Here is a 22,556-nt window from a genome sequence, read left to right on the forward strand (position 1 = left end):
GCCAACCCTTGATGTGTTAGCACCTCTTGACTGGAGGGTGCAGGTTTGGTGGGCTTGAGGCCCACAGCTTCACACCCAGATTGGCTGAAGACCCCCAAACACATGGGGGTGAGGTCTGAAAAGAGGAGCTATTTGCTGATGCTGTTCCTTTGTTTGGAACTTCCTTCTGGTTTTCCTGCTTGGCTCCTTCTTGGTTGGGAAGTCCGAGGAACGTGTGTTTTGCCATGAAGTATGACAGAGGGGAATGACACAAAAGAGGGATGTAGTTGCACCAGGGCAAGGGCATCCTACATCGATCCAGATCAGATGCAACATAGATTGCAAACCTGTCTTTTTGTTTATTTTCCTTAGTGTGTCTAGATCCTGACCTTAACAATACCCTGAGTTTGTGCCTTGTAGAAATAAAGCCTTGCGTAACTTGAGAGACTCTGCACATGTCCTTACCCTGCTCCTTGGCATGCTACTGAACTCCTTGCAAGGTTGGCTTCAGGCAGCCATGCTAGAGAGAGGAGGGCTGGATTTTACCTGAAGTGGTGGCAGCAACCAGAAATGGGGGGGGGGGAGGCAAAACAGTGGCTAGTCTTGCCCCCAAAGTGACAAAGACCACGATAGTAAACATCCCTAGTTTTAAATTCCCAGTTGAGACCTGAGGAAAACAAAAGCCCTTTTAGTGTCACTACTACAAACTCCCATATAATTGAGAAATACAAGAACTGATTTCAGCATCACTTTTGAAAACTTCCAAGGAGTCTACATGTTATATGTGCCTCAGGATCCTCCTGTTTCCCTTGCTGCAAGGTATTATGCTCATGTTTCAGCAAAGGGAGGGAGTATGCAAAATTACATTGGTCCTGGGAACTGGATTGCACAGACCGGGTCTGGCCCTTTCTCTAAACTTTGCCTCAGCAGAATCTTAAAAGAAGGGACTATGTGTGAGTGTGAATGTGGCGTTCATTTCTGATTTCTCAGTCAGAGAAAAAACAGTCAGTTGATATTTTGGAGAGATCTGTAGATTTTTTTGGCGACATTTGCTGTAGATTATTTTTGGATTTGTCTGTTTTGAGACAGGCAAGGCTGACTTGACAGGAGGCGTGGCAAGGAGTCTGCTAGAGGCAAAGCACATTTCTTTTCTATTTTTAAAAGAAAAGTTGTGAAAGACTTCGATAGGGCAATATCCAGATCTCTGAGGCATGTTGAAGTGACTCTGCCCCCACTTCTGCGCCTTCAGCTGTTTCCTATGGAGTGTTGCTGGGTTCACCGTCCAGGTAAAATTTGCAAGATCTGTTCGGCAGCTTCTCCAAGAAAGACCACCAAGACAGTTCCCTGTGAATTCCCCCAAAGATGCTCAAACGTGAAATGCGAAGAGGGTTTGTCGTCTTCAGGTTACAGTTCAGCAAATGAGGACAGCTATGAACCTTTGCCTGAAACGAGGGCCAGGGACCACGATATCTGTCTAACTGCAAAGAAGAGACTGCTTGAGGTTATGCACGTATTTTCATCTCAAAAGCATTTCTCCTGGTCTGTGGATTACAGACAGCCTTACCTGATATTAGGTATGCCAGCCACCAACTCCTGTGTGCTGTCAGTTATCATAGCAGAGGAGAGAGTAGGAACATGGGGATGTTTAAAAACCAGACAAAGTAAATAGCTGTAGCTATTTAGATCTAGCATTCCAGTTAAATATTTGAAAATGTAGCTCACATCTGGATCTTTGTACATGTGATAAAAGCAACTACTATAAATGTATATCTTTTATTAAAATGTGCGTGTTTTTATGATTACAAGCAACCTTTGTTGACCAAGGCTGAGTCTTGAGGCCATATATTATTCTGGAACAATCCAGTAAGGCATATGGACATGGGACTCGTTTGGCTTAAGTGTTCTAGGAATTTCAGTGAATGTTCTGTTGTTCAGTATTCAAATAATAAGAGTAGTTTTATTGTTACGGTCATAGACCAGCACATATATAAAATACAATGTTAAGCCGACGCTTATATGAAATCAGATAATAAGAGGAAAACAGGACTGCGTTCCCTGCATAAGCCTGTGCAGCGATCCTGACCCATCCTGTCAGTGTCTGTTCATGAAGGCATATAAGAACTGGCTGCTGCTACTTCGTCTTGAGCTTTTACAGTGGAGGTGGCCTCTACATTATGGGACAGCCTTCTGAGAATGTCAGGAAGGCATCCGTTCTTTCTTTTTTTGGTAGGCCATGTATGGTCAAACTGTCTATGAGGGCCTTTGAGCGCAATCAGTAGGATTAATAATCGTCCAACCACCTGTTTTTGATCTGGTCTCTTATTTTATTGATGGTAACTGTTGTTTTGATAGACTAACTAAGTTTCTGCTAGGAAATGCTGTGAGTCTCTTTGGGGATAAAAGCTAGGTATGAGTGTTTTAAACAAGCTACCTTTGAGGAACTTAGGGGAATTTTTCACGGAGATTTGCTGCTGTTTCGACACTGATTTGCGTCGGAGTCAAATTTTGGTTATTCACTGCAGATCGGCTTTTCCCTGATAGAGGTATAAAAGCCGCGTTATGTCAGCGGCAAACCAAACCACTTCTGAGCCGTACTTTCCAGTAGAAGCGCGTTTTGTTGCTCGGATGCCCATGAAAAAATGTTAGCCCTGTGACGTCTCCTTTCTCCTCCCTCAAGAACGGTGATTGGCTGGGGGAGTTTCGCGCTCGGACAAGAATACCGCGCCTTTTGCTGCCTGCCGGCCTGCCTGCCTAGAGTCCTGGTGTAACCCTGCCAATATTATGGGCTTTAGGACCCAGGGGGGGCTCACTGAGCATGGGCAGTTAGGTAGGTTACTGACTGCAACTGCCACACCCCTCAGTCGGTTGGGCTGGCTAGGAATAGGGAAGCCAGAGTTAAACTGAGGGGACTAATCATTTCCCTTTACAGACTGGGAAGAGAGAAGAAGGCCTTCAACATCTGCAGCAGCATTCGTGAAGCAACAACCCTGCAGTTAAACTTTAAGTTGTGGACTTTTCCTTCCTTGTTATTGCACTTGATGTTATTTACCCATGTACAGCGTGTCCTTCCTGAAAGGCACTGAAGATTTTGTGTATTGTGTTTGTGTTTGTAATTGTTTGGTTACTTGAAGTTATATGTTGTGCTGTTGTATTAAATGTTTTATTTTATTGTAAGCAACTTCACAGTTGTCCACAAGTAGTGCTGTCAGTTTATTGAATTCAGAACCCCTCCCTTATCCTCTAGTAGGGATTTGTGTCAACAGGGTTACACAAAAGGGGGAAAAAATGGCGCCCGAACAGGGACAGCGCCATCTTGTGGCATATTGATATTGCAAGTATAAAATTAGTGAAGTTGCTTTAAAATTTTGTATAAATATATTTCTGTGATGGCAATGGATCTGTTTGATCCAGAATACTCAGTTAGGCTGAGTGAGATTCACCCTGAAGTTACTGATGGAGAGTTAATGGATGCTTTGAATGAATATGGTGCTGTAAGCAAATTTAAAAGAATTCAGGGTGCAAGACTAGGTATTGCATTGTGTGAATACAGTAAAAAGTGTGCAGCTAAAATGATAAGGTCTGAATGTAAACAGTTTAAATTAAATGGCAAATGGAACGTGTTTCCTATCAGCTTAGGAAAAATACCTTTTAATGACACTGTATCACCTGAAGGGAATCTGGCCACTGAACCAATAGCTAGTACTTTACCTACTCAGTTTTCAAGGGAGAATTCATTTACCACTCCAGCTCATCAAGCACAATCTACACCCATCTTCACTATCCCTGAAGGGGTTCATCAAGTAGTAGTGGAGCATGTAGTAAAGACTAATGAGGGTACTTCTGCTTATTATCACACACCCTTTAAACTTAAATGCTTTTCTGGTCTTTCGTTAAGACTCCCTGGTGAAGTAGATTTTGATACTTGGAGGCTGCAGGTACAACAGCTACTTGATGATCCAGAGATATCTCCAAAAGGGAAAAAGAGGAAAATAATTGAAAGTTTGTCTCCTCCAGCCTTGAATGAAGCCTTAAATGCAGGGTGGAATTCCACGGCTGAAGAATGCCTGGCACAGCTGGAAACTATATATATCTCAGTTACAAGTAGTGATGAACTCTATGCCCAATTTCTGGAAACCTTTCAAAATTCTGAAGAAAAACCCTCAGAGTATTTGAAAAGATTAAATAGTTGCTGGAGGAAGGTTCTTGAAAAGAAGGCCAATGTGCTAGAAAATCAGGAAATGCAGCTAATAAATCAATTCATTCGTGGATGCTGGGATGAGTACCTGATTATGCAACTCCATCTTAGGGATTATTTGGATATTACCAACATTTCTAAAATATCTTATTCACAACTACTATACCAGGTGAGATTATATGAAGAAGAAAAGGAAATGAAGAAGCAAAGGAGATGTAAGCAGTTAGGGAGACCACTTTATAAATCTAGCAGTTCATGTCATATTATGGACTCAGGAAGCCCTACCAGTACTATAGCCATAGAGCCAAGGAAAATGGAAAGCAGACTAGAACATCTTGAAGGGGCTGTTTCCAAACTGGTGAACCGGCCTGTTATTCAGAAGCAGATGGATGGAGCAAAACAAAAGGTCTTTAAAAGTCCAATACAAGATAAGTCTGGGTTTAGTAAACCTTGGTTTTTCTGTTATAACTGTGGAATGGAAGGTCACTCTAGGACTGAGTGCAGAGAAGTACGCAATGCTGATTTAGTGCAAGAGAAATTAATTTCTAGGCAGAGTCGTGTTTCAAAATCTTTAAAAATTGCTGAGAATTGTAACGTTGATGCTAAGCTCCACGGAGCCACATATAAAGATAAGAAGATGAACAAACCATCAAATGAATTAGTGGGAGAGCCATGCCATACTCAGATGTTTATAGATGGAGTACCGTGTAAGTGTTTACTAGACACAGGTTCCCAAGTGACCTGCATAACTGCAAGGTTTTATGAAGAACAGTTGTCACATATGGAATTGCATCCAATTAAAGAAGCACTTCAGATTATAGGAGCAGGTGGTCAAGAGGTTCCTTATTTGGGATATGTTGTTGTTTCTGTTCATTTTCCCAAACAAAATTGTGGCACTGAAAAGGGTCAGGTGGTATTTGCTTTAGTGTGCCCTGATCAAAATCCTCCTGCAGAAGTGCCAGTTATTGTGGGTACCAATATATTGTGGAAATTTAAAAATGACTGTGAACAAATGGCTGGACCACATTTTCTGAAGAAGCTCAGGATTGATAGGGTATGGGCAAAAGTATATGCAGTGTGCAAAATGAAAAATCTTTTGCAGAAGGAGACCCCAAAAAGAATAATAAGAACTGCAGCAAACCAGTCAGTAACAATACCCCCAGGTGAAGTAAAGGAAATTACTGGAAATGTAAGGAAAATCTCAGGAGAGGGACAAATTGAAATGCTACTAGAAGATGCAGAAAATAAATGCTTTCCAGGAGGGTTGGTGCTAAAGACTCAATTTGCTACCACAGCTTCTGTGTCTTGCAATAGGATAACAGTACAGCTGCAGAATGTAAGTTCTCGTGAGATTACAGTACCCCCCAAATGTGTTGTTGCAAAAGGAGAAATTGTAGATTGGGTGAAGCCTATGCCTGTTTTGAATGAAGCCAATACCACTCCTTTGTCATTGGATTTTGGAGAGTCACATATAAATCCGGACTACAAACAGTACCTTGAGAAAATGATTCTTCAAGAAGCTGGAGCAGCTTTTTCCAGTCACGACTTAGATGTGGGCCATGTTAAAGGAGTGAAGCATGCTATTCATCTTTCAGATAATATGCCCTTCAAAGAGAGGACAAGACCTGTCTCACCAGCAGATTTTGAAGACTTAAGAAATCACCTTTATGAATTGCTGGCAAGTGGTATTATAGAAGAATCAGATAGTCCTTATGCTTCTCCTGTAGTTTTAGTTAGGAAAAAGACTGGTGCATTGAGGATGGTGGTGGATTACAGACGTCTTAATAGCATAACAAGAAAGGATGCCTATCCATTGCCAAGGATTGAAGAAACTTTTGCTTTGCTTTCTGGATCAAAGTGGTTCACTGTCTTGGATTTGAAGAGTGGATATTACCAGATTGAAATGGAGAAAGAAGATAAACCCAAAACAGCATTTACTACACCAATGGGAAATTGGCAGTTCCGTATGATGCCACAAGGGCTAACAAATGCTCCGGCAACATTTCAAAGGATGATGGAACGTGTCATGAAAGACATCAACCTCACTGAAGTAATTGCATTCCTGGATGATCTAATAATATTTTCTGCAACCCTAGAAGAACATGAAGCCAGGTTGATGAAGGTTCTACAACGGCTGATAGAACATGGATTAAAGTTATCAGTTTCCAAATGTAAATTCTTCCAAACATCAGTGAAATACTTGGGACATGTCATCTCACAGGAAGGTATACAACCTGATCCAGATAAATTGTCTGCTTTAAAGGACTGGCCAAGGCCAAAGACTGTAAAAGAACTGAGAACCTTCCTGGGGTTTGCGGGATATTATAGGAGATTTGTAAAGAAGTATTCAACTATCACTAAGCCCTTGACTTCACTTCTGGCAGGCAGGACACCAAGTAGAAAAGGAAACAGAAGTGGTTCTGGTAAGCATTCTCAGAAATTAGAAGAAGAGTGGAGCGGAAAGTGTCAAGAAGCTTTTGATGCCATAAAAAATTTGTTGACATCTGCACCTGTCTTGGGTTTTGCTAACTGGAAACTCTCATATATATTACATACAGATGCCAGCTTGAATGGATTAGGAGCAGCCTTATACCAAGAACAAGAAGGAGAACTCAGGGTGATTGCATATGCCAGCCGTGGATTAAGTGCAAGTGAAAGAAATTACCCAGTCCATAAATTAGAGTTTCTTGCTCTTAAATGGGCCATATCAGAAAAATTCCATGACTATTTGTATGGAGCAAAATTTAAAGTTACAACTGACAATAATCCCTTGACTTATGTTCTCACTTCAGCAAAGTTGGATGCTACTTCTCATCGGTGGTTGGCAGCATTGTCTAATTATAATTTTACCATTACTTATAAAGCGGGGAGAATGAATGCGGATGCAGATGGGTTATCCCGCAGACCACATGACCCTGAAATGGAAGATGATAGTGCATTAAAATTACAAGAGCGTGTCTCAGAACTATTAGCAAGAGCTAAACCTGACACTGAGGATTTGGAAGAAATATCTGTGGCTAGTTGTACGGCTGTGTGGCAAAAACATTCTGTTCATGTCATGGCACAGACAAATGAAGAGGATTCTACTGAAGATACTTTTCCAATGATTGAACTGTTGTCCTGTGATGATGGAGCCGTGCCAGATGAGTATGAATACCCAGGGTTATGGCCTGGGACATCAAGTATCCCTGGACTTTGCTCTGAAGACTGGCGAGAGATACAGAGGAAAGACAAGTTTGTTGCCCGAGTGATCCAAATAATAGAGGAAGGTAACAGGCCTAGTAGGAGAGAAGAGAAACAGGAACATTATGAAGTCCAGTTGTTGTTGAGAGAGTGGAAACGACTTCATCTGCATGAAGGGGTGCTTTATCGAAGAGTAAAAAGGAAAGAGGATTTCATTGATCAGTTAATCCTTCCACGTTCTCACAGAAGTCGAGCATTACGAGGTATCCATGATGAAGTAGGACACATGGGCATGGAAAGAACATTGGACTTAGCCAGAGACCGGTTCTATTGGCCTAAGATGGCAGCTGATGTTGACCGCAAGTGCAGGACCTGTGAAAGGTGCATCAGAAAGAAAGCTCCAGCAGAGAAAGCAGCACCTTTGGTGAATATAAAGGTTTATGCTCCAATGGAACTTCTATGTATAGACTTTTTGATGTTGGAGCCTGATGACAGAGATACCCGGAATATTTTGGTGCTAACTGATTGTTTTACAGGGTATGCACAAGCCTATCCAACAAAAGATCAAACAGCCAAGACTGTGGCTGTTACTTTGTGGGAAAACTTTCTTTGCCACTATGGTTTTCCAAAGAGGATCCACAGTGATCAAGGTGCAAACTTCGAATCTGAATTAATATCTGAACTTTGCAACATCGTTGGTGTGAAATCAAGAACTACCCCTTACCATCCACGAGGAAACCCTGTGGAAAGATTTAATAGAACTTTAATAAGTATGTTGGGAACTTTAGAAGATTTTGAAAAGGCTAAGTGGAGGAAATATGTTAAACCACTGGTTCATGCATATAACTGTACCCGAAATGATAGAACTGGAGAGTCTCCCTATTTTTTAATGTTTGGTAGACAGCCCTTGTTACCAATAGATTTATGCTTTGGTATTAAGCTGCAAGGGAAATCTAAAGTAACTCACCAACAGTATGTGAAGGACCTAAAAAAAAGGCTGAAGCATGCATATGAGTTGGCTAGAAGAGAATCTGAAAAGAACCAGGAAGCTAATAAGAGGAGGTGGGATGCAAAAGTCAAAATTTCGCATATCTCAGAAGGTGACAGAGTTCTGGTTCGCAATCTCAATTTAAGAGGAAAACATAAATTAGCTGACAGATGGGAAAAGGAAATATATGTCATCATTCAACAGCTACAAGACCTCCCAGTTTATGTAGTTAGACCTGAAGATGGTGATGGTCCTCAAAGGACATTGCATCGTGATCTGTTGCGGCCATGTGGGTTCATTTCAGCTATGGAGGGGGAAGAAGTTCAGCTAGTTGCTCACTCTGATCATGACCTGCCAGTTGTTGAACTGAATCCTGAAGCAATAGAGTTTGAACCAAAAGATTCCAGCTTTTCACCAGATAATTGGCAGCCAAATGCAGAAAGTACAGTGTTGCTGGATTCCAATGATTCAGTAACGTATACTCAAGGGGATGAGCTGGTTGATGTGTCCGTTGAATTTCCAGGGATTGAAATGGAGGATAGACGTGTTGAAACATCAAGTACGGGCACATCAGTTCTGGAAGTTGAACCTGAAAACTTGCCTCGCAGACCGCAACGACAGAGACAGATTCCTACAAGATTTAATGATTATGTATGTGGTGTACACAAATTAGCCCCACCACACAGAAGGATGTCGGGGACGACATCGGTTTAGTAGGGGAGAATGTAACCCTGCCAATATTATGGGCTTTAGGACCCAGGGGGGGCTCACTGAGCATGGGCAGTTAGGTAGGTTACTGACTGCAACTGCCACACCCCTCAGTCGGTTGGGCTGGCTAGGAATAGGGAAGCCAGAGTTAAACTGAGGGGACTAATCATTTCCCTTTACAGACTGGGAAGAGAGAAGAAGGCCTTCAACATCTGCAGCAGCATTCGTGAAGCAACAACCCTGCAGTTAAACTTTAAGTTGTGGACTTTTCCTTCCTTGTTATTGCACTTGATGTTATTTACCCATGTACAGCGTGTCCTTCCTGAAAGGCACTGAAGATTTTGTGTATTGTGTTTGTGTTTGTAATTGTTTGGTTACTTAAAGTTATATGTTGTGCTGTTGTATTAAATGTTTTATTTTATTGTAAGCAACTTCACAGTTGTCCACAAGTAGTGCTGTCAGTTTATTGAATTCAGAACCCCTCCCTTATCCTCTAGTAGGGATTTGTGTCAACAGGGTTACACTGGCACTTCTCTCCCTCCGTCCCGGAGGCTGGTGGGCGGGCAGGCGGCACGCCTTCCCCGCCCCTCGCCCGGGACGGGCCTTGGAGCTGGGCCCACACCTCCAAGCCTAGGGGGACGTCGGACGGACGGCTCCAGGGGGAGACCGGCGGGGCCACGCCATGTGCTCCTCGCGCGCTGGGGGTGGTGGTGTTGGCAGCTCGGTCTAGGGCAGCTGGACCCCTGGGGGGGATGTTCAAGGGAAGGGGCTGTTGGCCCCTCTACCCCAGCGGGGAGGGTTTTTTTTGAGAAATCGGATGGGAAAAATATGCATCCTGAGAGCGGAAAACCCAAGGCAAAACTCCCTCCCATCACTCTTCTGAAGAGGGGCAGCCAGCCTGCTCTTATCTCCCTCTTCTCTCTCGATGCACTGTGGCTGGATCATGGCTGGCGCGCAAGCCAGGGGCCTTCTTTCCTCTCTCCCCCCCCCCACCATTCCCACTTTCAGCTAAACACTTCTCTGGCACATGGATGCAATTCCTGCCCCCCCCCCAATCCTGTCTATCATTAAAGGGCAATGGGTTCCACACCTATAGAAAATAGAGGGAAGCTTTGAGGAAAGCGCTGCCTTGACCACCACCACCCCAATTTGGAATCTGACTGTTCCAAAAGCAGAACAGAGCGAGGGTGGGAGAAAAATGGAGGAGACCGGAGGGACTGGTGCTTGTTTTTTGCGCTGGGGCTGGTGAACCGCACGAGGTAATCTGCTGGACGGAGTTGGGGCGGAGCTGGGGGCAGGCATAAACAATGAGCCTGTTGGAAGGGGAGGCCTCCTGCAAAAGGGACAGACCAAACCGTTGTCAAATACAGCATGCTTTGTTCCCATGAAAAACCAAAACTACATTGAGATTGACAGGGATAAATCGCGGCCATGAAAAAAACATTTAAATCGTGTTTTTTTTTTAGTCCGTGGCAAAACAGAAGCAACATCTACCGTGAAAAATGCCCCTTAGTGAAGGGACTGCTTATCCTTTCCCTTTCTACCTGCTTTTTGCATCTTGTGGGGGAGAAGATACCCATGTCTTTTTACCCATGCAAAGCAGTGTGGCAAGGGTAAAAAAATGGCTGCAAAAGAAAGGGTTATGCAGCTAAAGGTCCCCATTGTCTACTCCTGGAACCTGCAGCTTCAAAGATAGCATTCAGTATTTAAAAAGGAGCTAGTTAATGATTGGTGGGGAGGGACTGTGGCTCCGTGACAGAGCAGCAGCTTGGCGTGCAGAAGGTCTCCAGTTCAATCCCCGGCATCTCCAGTAAAACTGATCAGGAAGGTGGTGATGTGAAAGACCTCTATCTTGCAGAGCCTCTGCCTGTCTGAGTAGCCATTACTGACCTTGATGGACTGATGGTCTGATTCAGTATAGGAGCTTCATGCGTTTATGGATAATAAAAGGTAGCTAATGATACAGTATATGTGTACAGTGCCTCATTGATTACTGGAGGCCATGGTGTAGCGGTGGAGCAAATATTTTGAAGTTTTTTTTTAATTCTACTTCTGCCAGCATAAAAAGGAGTAGACTAAATAGATGAATGACTTGATATTAGAGGAACCTTTATATCCTCTGCCTGTTTTATGCTCCTGCTGATATTAACATATCTTAGTATATTCATTAGTCATTCATTGGTGAATAAGCATGTGTCTGTTTGCAAATTATGACTATTAAAATGTTTGCAAAATTCATAAGTGAAAGGATATGTAGTATAACTAACTTTTAAATTACAGTACAAGTTAAAGGTGAAAGGCCCTGACTTAAAAATGATTTAACTTTATACCACTCTGATAGGGTGGAACTTATAAGTAAATTCTTCACCTCCAAACCAGTTTATCAAAACCAGATCATATCTCTCAACTGCAGGCCATTTTTCAATGAAGATTCCAAGATCAGTATATCTTTCATTTCCACATATCTGCTAGTTTCAGTTTAACTGTACTGTAATGGAATAAGAGCCCTGACCTGGATAGCCCTAGGTTAGCCTGATCTCATCAGATCTCAGAAGCTAAGCAGGGTTGGCCCTGGTTAGTATTTGGATGGGCAACCTCCAGGTGATACTAGGGTCATGATGTGGAGGCAGGCAATGGCAAACCACCTCCAAATGTCTCTTGCCTTGAAAACCCTATGGGGCCACCATAAGTCAGCTGTGACATGATGACACAAAAAATGGAATAAGAAGACAAAAGTAATGGCTACCGGGGACCTGAAGAAATTGAAATTGTTAAAGATTTTCTATTCCTTGGCTCCATCATCAATCAAAAGGGAGACTGCAACCAAGAAATTAGAAGGAAATTGAGACTGGGAAGGGCAGCCATGAAGGAGCTAGAAAAGATCCTTAAGTGTAAGGATATGTCGCTGGTGACCAAGATCAAGATAATTCAAGGCATAGTATTCCTCATTACTGTGTATGAGTGTGAACGTTGGACAATGAAGAAAGCTGACAGGAAGAAAGTTGATCCACTTGAAATGCGGTGTTGGAGGAGAGTTTTACAGATACCATGGACCGCCAAAAAGACAAATCAGTGGATTCTAGATCAAACTAAGCCTGAACTCTCCCTTGAAGCTAAAATGACTTTATTTAGGCTATTTTACTTTGGTCACCTTATGAGAAGACAAGAGTCACTGGAAAATACCTTTCCTTTCCTTTTATCCCTTAGAAGCTCCTTGATCAATTGATCTTGAGCAGCATATATCTAGTGTTGGAGGGATATAAGGACTGAAACAAATCTTGCCACTGACAATGTAGCCTTGGGGTCCCTGTCGCTTAGTAAAAAAGGCATTATGTCAGTCACAGAGGCATTGGATTTGTATATTAAAAGGGGGGAAATATAGTGCGATCGAAGTTCCTCGTAAAAGCGGCATTCCAAAAGGGCGTGGGCTAATGAGTCAATAGAGCCAGAAGAGCAAGGGCAGATCCTGTCTGAGTATGGTATATTCAGAATTCTGCCCTGCATTACCATAGAAGGGTTAGCATTCAATCTAGCCAAGCAAAAAGCTCTACAGAGACGAGGAGTTGTCAGATAATATGTATAGGCAGGCAGACCACGTGGAGGGGGTATTCCGAAGAACTGGGATGAACAGACGCGACGAGCACGAAAAGTAGTGCTGTTATAATCGAGCTCTTTAATGCGCTTTTTAATTTTGGCAAAAGCTTCAGTTTTCCCAAGATCTGATAACATATCCTGCAAGAAGCCCAACAACGCCAGTTTCTCATCTAAGATTTTTTGACATGAGGATTTGAAAGGGTCATGCTTCAGAGAAGCTAGGAACCCCACAGTGCTATAGCACAGTTTAAGGTGTAGTTTAAAGGCGGCCAACCACGCCCTAGCTTCAAGTGACATTTGGCCAAACTTGGAACGAAGAGTAATGCCAGCAACACATCTAGGGCATTTAGGAGTTTTCGTAAGAACTCAAGCAGTGGACGATCTATAGATTCATTGATGACTGTAATCCAGATGGCAACACTAAAGAGGATAATTGGGGTAATTTTCAGGTTAAAAACCTGAATAGCCCCTGGAATATATTTGCCACCTTTGGTGTGAAAAAAATTGGCAATAAAACCAACCCCAGGTTTAATTTTGTTGGACACTGCTTTTTGATGGGCATTCCAATTTAGGTTATGGGAAAACAGAATGCCAAGGTAAACAAACTCCTTGACTTGGTCAACCTCAAAGCCATCTAATACCCAGCGAAAAAGAGGCATTTACTGGAAAATACAGTAATGCAAGGAAAAGTTTAAGGCAGCAGGAAAAGAGGAAGACCCAACCTGAGATAGATTGACTCAATCAAGGAAGCCACGGCCCACAGTTTGCAAGACCTAAGCAAGGCTGTTAACAATAGGACATTTTGGAGGATATTAATTCATAGGGTTGCCATAAGTCAGAAGCAACTTGACAGCACTTAACACATATTATGGAATTTTAGATTAGGCACTCCCAAATCACTTTTATTAATAGGATTCACCATTGTTTCAACCCTCGGGGCTTTGTTGCCCAAATACATTTCTTAATTAATTTTGTTAGGATGCAAGGACAGGTTGCTTTACTCAAGAGATTTATTAATGACCAAAAAAAGTAGAGTAATTCATTCATTTTTAGAGTAGATTCTTCTCAACCAAGAGATTGGCAATGTTTGCCAAACCATCAGCTCTTTTTTCTCTTCTTTGAATAATTTATTATGATTACATTCAACCAAAACATCAAGATCTTGTAGCATTCATATACAGAAATATCAAACTGGTTGATCACTCCATGACATAGAACAGATCTGAACTATGCTGTTCTTGATTGACATTGACATATTAAATCCATTCCATTCTGATGTAGATAAATTTACTTCATAACCTATCACCCCAAATGTGTATAATAGGTTGACCACTTCTATAACTGAGACTTGTTGCTTTATAGGTAGAACTACGTCATCTTCATAAAGACAAATTTAGACTAAATTGTGTTCTGTGATTTTGTTTTCCTTATTCCATTATCCTTGATAGTAATAACCAAAGGGTCAAAAGCCAGAAATCTTCTAGATGCTGCTTTTGAAATGTCAATAAATACAAACCCCTCCTCTCTATATACTGTTTCCAAATGAGAGTAAACATACTGGTGCCAATATGGCACTGGTATGTTTTCTCTGACAGGGTAAATAGCAGGACATTGAGATAAGGAAAATGGCAGTGTGGGATGAAGATTAACCACCTCCTCCATGTCTCCATGTCTCTGATCTAGAGGGTCCTGACTGTCTGCTTTAGGTTTTTTGTGTTTTTTTTAAAGGGGAGATATGCTAACCATAGATTTCCTAGGATGTGTTACGTTTGTCATAATATTAATATTATATCTCGTGTCCTTCCATTGGATTCCAGATTCACAAAATTGCCAATGGGACAACATCTATTTCACAGATATCTCCGTGAGAGAGTACTTGAATAATAGAATCATAGAGTTGGAAGGGGTCATTTAGGACATCTAGTCCAACCCCCTGCTTAATGCAGGATCAGCCTAGAGCATCCCTGACAAGTGCTTTTCCAGCCTCTGCTTAAACACTGCCAGTGAGGGGGAGCTCACCACCTCCCTAGCTAATGGATTCCACTGTCAAACAACTCTTACTGTAAAAATAAAATTCCTAATATGCAGCCGGTACTTCTCCGCCCGCAATTTAAACCCATTATTGTGAGTCCTATTCTCTGCTGCCAACAGGAACTCCTGCCCTCCTCTAAGTGACAGCTCTTCAAATACTTAAAGAGAGCAATAATGTGTCCCCTACACCTCCTCTCTCCGTTCAGATGAAATCCCATTGACAACTACTCTTTGAGTTCGGTTCTGCAACCAGTTCTCTATCTACCTAACTATCCTAGGGTCCACTCCACAGTCCTGTAGTTTACCTATCAAAACATCATGGGGAACCTTGTCAAAAGCCTTACTAAAATCCAGATAAACAACATCAACCTCATTCCTTCGATCCAGAAAGCTGGTCACTTGATCAAAGAAGGAAACAAGGTTGGTCTGACAGGACCTGTTGGGGACAAATCCATGCTCACTTCTCTGGATCACCAAGTTGACTTTCAGATGCTCACCTATTGATCTCTTTAATATCTGCTCCAGTATCTTCCCTGGGATAGTGGTCAAACTGACTGGCCTGTACTAAATGACACATCAATAAGTGACCACCCAGGAGTCTTTACTTTTGTGTCTGGCTCTAGGGCCAGCACTATAGATTACATCGTAGTATGCTCATGGCTGCTGGGGGAGGTGAAAAACTTCCAGATTCTGCCCTATATAGAGGGAGACCATCTTCCCCTCGTGTACCATATTACCCCAATTGCTTTCTAGAAAACACTTTTTGATGTCTTCCAGGCAGGTTGCAGAGCTAGATGGACCGTCAGACTCCAGGATAGCCTGAAAGCTTTCCTGGACAAGCAAGATCTCCAATAGCTCTGTTTGGGGTTTCTTGACCCCTCAGTAAGCCAAACTTTGCTATCTATCTATGAAAATTTTATCCACAGGTTAAGATCCCTCCTGTTTAGTCCTGCTGTGGGGAAAAAGATAAAAATAGTATAACATCTAAACCATGGTTCGATAGAGACTGTGTAGTAGCAAAAAGGGCCCTAGGGGAGGTTTATAGGAACTTTATGACTGCTCCGGTGCGTTTAAAAAGCGAAGTGCAAAACACCCTGAAGAACCAGAAAAAGATTTTTAAACAACTAATACCCCCAAAAAAGAAAGGTCCTATAAGAAAACAATGGAGAATACTTATCCAAGTGGCCAAAGAAAATAACACCTCACCTTTTTGGCATCTGACATCTAACCGTATAGCGACTGATGCTGTTATTCCAGCAAGTAAATGGGTCTCATACCTCTGGGGCATGTACAGGGGAAGAAACAGCTGCTGGCTACACAAGCAGCGGCCTTAGAAGACTTGCCAGAGTGGCCACCTGTCTCCCCAGCAGAGATTCGAGCTCATATAGGACGTTTAAGGAAGGGGAAGGATCCAGGAGAGGATGGAATTTCCCGAGTGCATTAAAGATCAGGTAGATTTGTGGGCCCCTTTCTTGGCAGCCTTATTTACATTCATTTATGCTAATGGCTTCATTCCCAAAGATTGGGGGATGGCGGTGGTTGTACCATTCTTTTAAAAAGGGAGGAGAGACAACCCTGCAAACTACAGGCCGATTAGTCTCTTAAGTATGATGGGCAACCAGTATGCCAGACATCTTATGGACAAACTTAAGGCAGCTTTCGATTCCATCTCGAGGTCCCTGCTGTGGGCAAAACTTGAAACAACCACCACTGATAAGAGGCTCCTCTTCCTAATTTGTGCTCTACATGAACAGACAGCAATAAAAACAAGATGCAATAGAAATGGGCAGCTCACTGAAGCCATTTAAACATTCAAGGGAGTCAGGCAAGACTGCTTGCTGGCTCTTATGCTTTTCATTTTTTACATCAACAACCTGGCAGACAGTATGAATTCTGATGCCTTCCATCCACTTAAACTGACCCAGCAAAGCACTCCACTTCTCCTATACGCAGATGATGTGGTAATCCTTTCAAGGACCCCAGTGGGCATGAGAAGAGCTCTAGCCAGCTTAGCTGAGTACTGTACCAGGGAATCTCTTGTAATAAACAACAGAAAAACTAAGGTGATCGCTTTTGGTAAATATCGTAAAAACAGGGCCTGGTATATAAGGGGAAAAGAATTGAACAGGTAAAAGTCCATCAGATACCTAGGGGTGACTTTCCAATCGAACGGACTAAAAACGAGCACCACAGGCAGGCAGCAAATGTAGCTGAAAGATCATCCTACAATGTAATAAATTTTTACCGCACGAGGGGAGCCTATTTTATTCCAACTGCCCTAAGATTGTTCAAGGCAAAGTCTTTAACCCAAATGCTATATGGAATCTTATTGGGTTCTTCTAGGTCCAGCTGTGCCCCGCTAGAGCAGGTCCAAGCCAAATTCCTTAGAGCAATACTTCAAGTACCACCATGCGTCTCGAACTCTTGGGTACGCCTGGAGACTGGGATGTTAAAGACAGAGGCTAGGATCTTTCTTTCCTCCATTAATCTTTGGCTGAAAGTACTTGGTGCAACTTCTGCCTTTGCTCCTTGGTGATGATTTTAAACCCAGATGGTGGCAACAGAATGAAAGAATCACAAGCCTAGGATTTTCCACCCACTCTCTGTTAGAGCTTAACATTGATCAAGCAAAGCAGTTAATCAGGCAAAAGCTTTTTGACACTGAACCTCAAAATGAGCTTGTGAATTCTCTGGCGTTTTTGGCCCCAGACAACAATACGTATGTGCTAGCACCAGCAGAATATCTTTCATATCTGGAAACGAACAAACAAGGAAGGGCTTTTTCGCTTGCTAGGAGTTCTGCCCTTCCCTCGGCGATCCTAGAAAGCTGATTTAGCAGATTACCAAGATCAGAATTGGGATGTCCCTGCAAGTCGAGTGAAGTTGAATCTACTTTCAGGTGATCTTTCTATCAGGAAGTCCAAGCTAATTTCCCCTCTCCTAATCTAATAAAGGATAGCTCTGAGGAAGGGAGGCTTGAGGAGTCTCCTATGGGAAGGTTCAGACCAGAGGGTGAAGCAAGTAGCTAAATTCTGTGCCGCAATATAGAAGATCCATCAGACAAAGCTGGGGCTTGGTAATTTAGCTTAAAATGGAAAATGTTTTATTAATTCGAGGTCTGTTTAAATTGTATAAACTGTCTATGAATCGTATATCCTATAGTTTTAGTTATTGTATATTCTCCAATTTTAATTCTGTAACTGATATGAATGTTTTTAATAGCATTTGCTGTATTAATAAATGAATCTGAATCTGACTGGCCTGTAGTTTCCTGGGTCATCCTTCCTCCCTTTTTTGAAAATTGGGAGAACGTTCACCCTCCTCCAATCTTGTGGCACATCTCCTGTCCTCCAAGAGGTCTGCAAGATGATGGACAAAGGCTCTATAAGCTCTCTACAAAGTTCTTTGAGCACTCTCGGCCCAGGGGATTTGTACTCATCCAGTACATCCAGGTGTTTCTCAACTACCTCTCTGTTCATGTCAACCCTCAGCTGTGGCTTGTCTACTGTCATCTCTAGATGAGCCCGTTCTCTTTTTCAGGGAGAAAAAGGAGGCAAAATAGGCATTGAGCCTTGCTACTTTCTCTCTGTCTTCTGTCAGAGTTTCTCCATTTTCACCCAACAATGGGCCTATGGCCTCTTTTCCCTTGCATTTGCTCTTCACATATCTGAAGAAACTTTTCTCATTGTAGCAAGCCTCCCTGGCCAGTATCAGCTCACAGTAGTTTTGGCCTCTCTGATGGCTGACCTACAGTGCCTAGCAACCCACAGTGCCTAGCAACCCACAGATACTCTTCTTTAGAGGTATTTCCTTGCCTCCGTTTCTTGAACATTTCCTTTTTCTCCCTTAGCTCATCATGGAGTTCTCTGTTCATCCACATTGGTTTCTTGGATCCTCTACCATGTTTCCTTCTTGTTGGAATAGTGAGGGCTTGAGCTTGCAAGAACTTTTGTTTTAGGAGAGCCCACCCTTCACTTGCTCCTTTCCCTTCCAGCAGTCTTGCCCGTGGAATGATTCTCATCATGCCTCTGAGTTTGCTAAAATCTGCCCTACCAAAATCTAACAGACACATGTGGCTACGAACTTCCTTGGTCCCCCACAGCAAAAGGAATTCTAGAAGGATGTGGTCACTTTCCCCTAAGGTCCCCCCACCATCACTTCATCTACCATCTCTTTTGTCTGTTGATCAATATTAAGTCAAGTATGGCTGAGCCCCTCATAGCTATCTCTATCATTTGATGACAGAAGTTGTTGGCCAGGCAGGTGACGAACTTGTGTGACTGGGGTCGCTTTGCAGAGTTTGTCTCCCAGCACACATCAGGGAAGTTGAAATCACTCATAACTACAAGGTCATGTTGCTTGGATACCCTGCCAACTGCTCAAGGAGGGCAGCATCCACCTCCTCACCCTGGTCAGGAGGTCTGTAGCAGACTTCAGCCACAATACTGTTTGTCCTTCCTTCCCTTATCCTTACCCAGATACTTTCCACTGGGCTGTCACCCGCATCCTCTGGTATTTCTTGACACGCAGACCCTCTCCTCACATACAGCGCCTCTCTGCCACCTCTTCAACCTTTTCGGTTTTTCTTGAACAACTCATATCCATTCACTACTACATTCCAGTCATGGGAATAATCCCAAGTCTCTGTAATGCCTATTAAATCATATCGTTCTGACTGCAATAGAAGCTCAAGTTCTTTTTTCTTGTTTTCCTGATGAATCTCTCCAGGTTCCTTCCAAAAAATTCTTCCCCGACCTTGAAAGGTGAATTCTATCGTGCTCTAGTAGGTCATAATCCAGAAAACCTAGCTTGTGATCCCAGAATACAAATTACTCCTGCCGGCACCACCAATACAGCCAGTGGTTCACTTCCATTATCTTTTGTTCCCGTCGCATTCCCCTTCCTCTGACAGGACGGGGGCCCCATTCCCTTCAGCTTCCTCCCAAGAGTTTCATAGTCAGCTTTAATGTTTTCAGTGGTGTTCATGGCTGTATCATATAATGAAAACAATACTGGACAGAGTAACAACGTGGTTTCTGTGCTTGCCATCTGTAAGAGCAATGGAGGTACCATTAATTCTTTTAATGTTGTGATCATAAGGCCCCTTTAAAATATTGAACTTGAATTGGATTACAGACAATTGTAACAACTCACAAAGCTGATAATGCCATTCATCTATTATTCTGGCTACTTAGCATGGTTATACTTCTTAATTCCAGGTTGTGTTGATAAAATTGGATTTCATTTTAGTACAAAGTGGGAAAGATCAGAGATGGAAGTAGTCCAGTTGGAGAAGTATTTCCCCATAGACTATTATATACAAGCTTTTCTTTGTGAATTAATTTTTAGTTTCATATGGCTGCTACTGAGACTATATTATTTAACATATTTAAATAATAAATATATTATTTAAATATAATTATTTAATGTCTCTTTAGTAGTAAGGTATGTGCATTAGTAGTTTAAATGTTCAACTTGAGTAACTGATCTCCTGATTTCTTGTTCAGATAACAATCAAACCAAAACCAATGAGAAGAAAGAAAAGAAAATGGTCTCTCAGAAACCCCATGGTACAACAGAATATACGGTAAGAACTGGTTGCACAGAACTCATTGGTACATTAATTTGGGGGGAATGCCATGTCAGCTGTGTAATTCTCAGATGCCATTTAAATGACATTCTCACTTTAAGCCCATTCCTGAAGAGGGGGGCTGAAGCTCCTTAGGAGCCAGTGTAACCCTACACCGGCATAGGTGTTGCCTTATCACAGAATAAGGAGGCACCTATGCCAGTGCAGGGGCAAACATGCCAGTGTCTAGGACACCTGTTCCTTCTCACAGAACATACACAGGGATAGCCCATAGTACAGGTGGAATGGCTGAGCCATCAGCTCACAGACAAATGAGTAGTCAATCAAGTTTCCTCCAACAGGCAGTGCCCAGACTGCGCTTCCACAGGCGGGCTTATCGGCGCTAGCCTCTAATCTCTATGGCCCAGAAATTTCTCCTGGTATCACCTCACAAGGGTGGAAGAGAAGGGACGGATGTCCCCTGATAAATTTGTGTTGGGTTTGCCGCTCAGCAGATCCAGTTTTCTGATCTGAATTCTAAAAATGGTATGCATTGGGGCTTCTTGCCCGGAAGAAATCCCAGGAGTCAATTATGCATCCCCAACGAAAATGCAGAGCTTCTGATTCAGGGGAGAAGTGGTAGCTGATGTCATCTTGCATTAGCGATAAATCAAGAAATAGATTAAAAAAACTTATCTGAGAGTCTCTAGGGGCAGGCTGAGTCTAGCACTTCCCTGCCAGCTGCTCTCGCGGTGGAAGCCCTGCTTGCAGCTCCTCTCTGCCCACCCACCCCTTGTTTGTTAGCCAGATGAATCGGCTAGGCAATGTCATGCAGCTCACGGCTCCCAGCAAACAAGCCCCGACAGCTTCCTTCCCCCGACCGTTCACTCTTCTGCTACATCACCACCCCCATCCTCCCCATCTAGCCAGCAGGGAGATTTTGGAAATTTCCCTTCCCTACCCCAGCACATTGGGATCTCCTCTCTTGCAAGCAAAGGACCTCTTCCTTCCATGCTCTCTCTCAGCCTTCCTGTGCTGCTTGTAAAACAGTCAGCAATACAGTGGGCAATTGGGAGGGGGGAGCAGATTTTTAAAGGGGAGTGGAGGGGGGGAACCACCCTATTTTTGCAGCTTTGCAAATACAACAGGAATGACACAAATTTATTTGGTTATTTTTTTTTATTATCATGCAATCATTTTATCACTATTTTAGTATTTTAAAACAAAAAAAAGAAAAGGTCTACATCGATCCGCGGCTATGGGCTAAAATGCGACAGGGAATCTCCCAAAAAAGCTTAAACTCCCCAAAAAATGGTGTACGGTGGGTGTGGCAGGGAGTTGGAGGGAGGCGGGCGGGCGGAAGGAGGAGTGGGATGAGGAAGGAGAATGGGGCCCGAAGAGGCAGGACAGAGAAAGACCGCCGTAAGGACTATTCACGATTTTGCCTTCACTTTGGGTTTAAGGCAAATGTTAAAATCGCGATAACACAGGTCCCAAGAAATATGAAGCAAGGGTGCAGTGGACACGAAGCAACTACTGAGGCCCTACAATAGGACAGGGGGAAATCATGAATAAGTAAAAATTAGCCGCTGAGGAAGCACCAAGCATAAATGACCAATGTCTAAGGGTTTTGTTTTTCCTAATCAGGAAGGCACTCCAGGCCCTGGCTCACTTTGGCTGCCCATTTCCATACTTTTCAAGTTCTGTGATATCCTTCATGAGACAGGGTGATTAGAACTGTACACGCTACTTCGAATGTGGCTGTGCCACATATTACAACGCCAGCCATTTGATTTTCAGTCTCCCTTCTAACCATCCTCAGCATGAAATTTGTCTTTTTTTACTGCTGCTGATGCACAATGCATTGACGTTTTTATTGCGCTATCCACCATGACCCTCAATTTGTTCTCTTCACTAAAAGACAGCAGGCTTATCATCTTAAGTTAACAGGCTTATCCTCTTAAGTTAACAGACACAAGATGAGAAAAAAGTGGGGAAACATAATCTAAGCCATTGTACATGCTCCTTAGTATGATTATAAAGGGGTTAATTATATTAGAGAGAAATTAGCTTGCTCTGTATACTTGCTTTGTATATCCTTGTATTTTGTAAGCAGAGAGCCTATTGGACTTGCCACACAATTAGGGTTTTGTTTTCACTCAGATTCCTACCATCAGCTCCTCCCTTCCAATCTGGAATCAAAATGTGGGAGTGTTTTCCACTGATCCTTGTGTAAAGATAAGAGACTTGTACAGATAAGAGACTTGTACAGATAAGAGACTTGTATGTGCAGGCATGCTTGCTGTATG

At 42.8% G+C, this 22,556-nt stretch overlaps 1 protein-coding gene across 2 annotated transcripts in view; it reads left to right on the top strand.

The window, feature by feature from the left end:
• Positions 1–22,556, top strand: part of NCOA7 (nuclear receptor coactivator 7) — a 74,751-nt gene that overhangs the window by 20,945 nt on the left and 31,250 nt on the right. For both annotated transcript variants that reach the window (XM_056856515.1, XM_056856516.1), the window contains exon 3: positions 20,186–20,265. In XM_056856515.1, coding sequence (XP_056712493.1) covers positions 20,186–20,265 — 80 coding nt within the window. The remainder of the gene's footprint in view (positions 1–20,185; positions 20,266–22,556) is intronic.

Source organism: Euleptes europaea, chromosome 10, assembly GCF_029931775.1.
Source record: "Euleptes europaea isolate rEulEur1 chromosome 10, rEulEur1.hap1, whole genome shotgun sequence".
NCBI classification, from domain to species: domain Eukaryota; kingdom Metazoa; phylum Chordata; class Lepidosauria; order Squamata; family Sphaerodactylidae; genus Euleptes; species Euleptes europaea.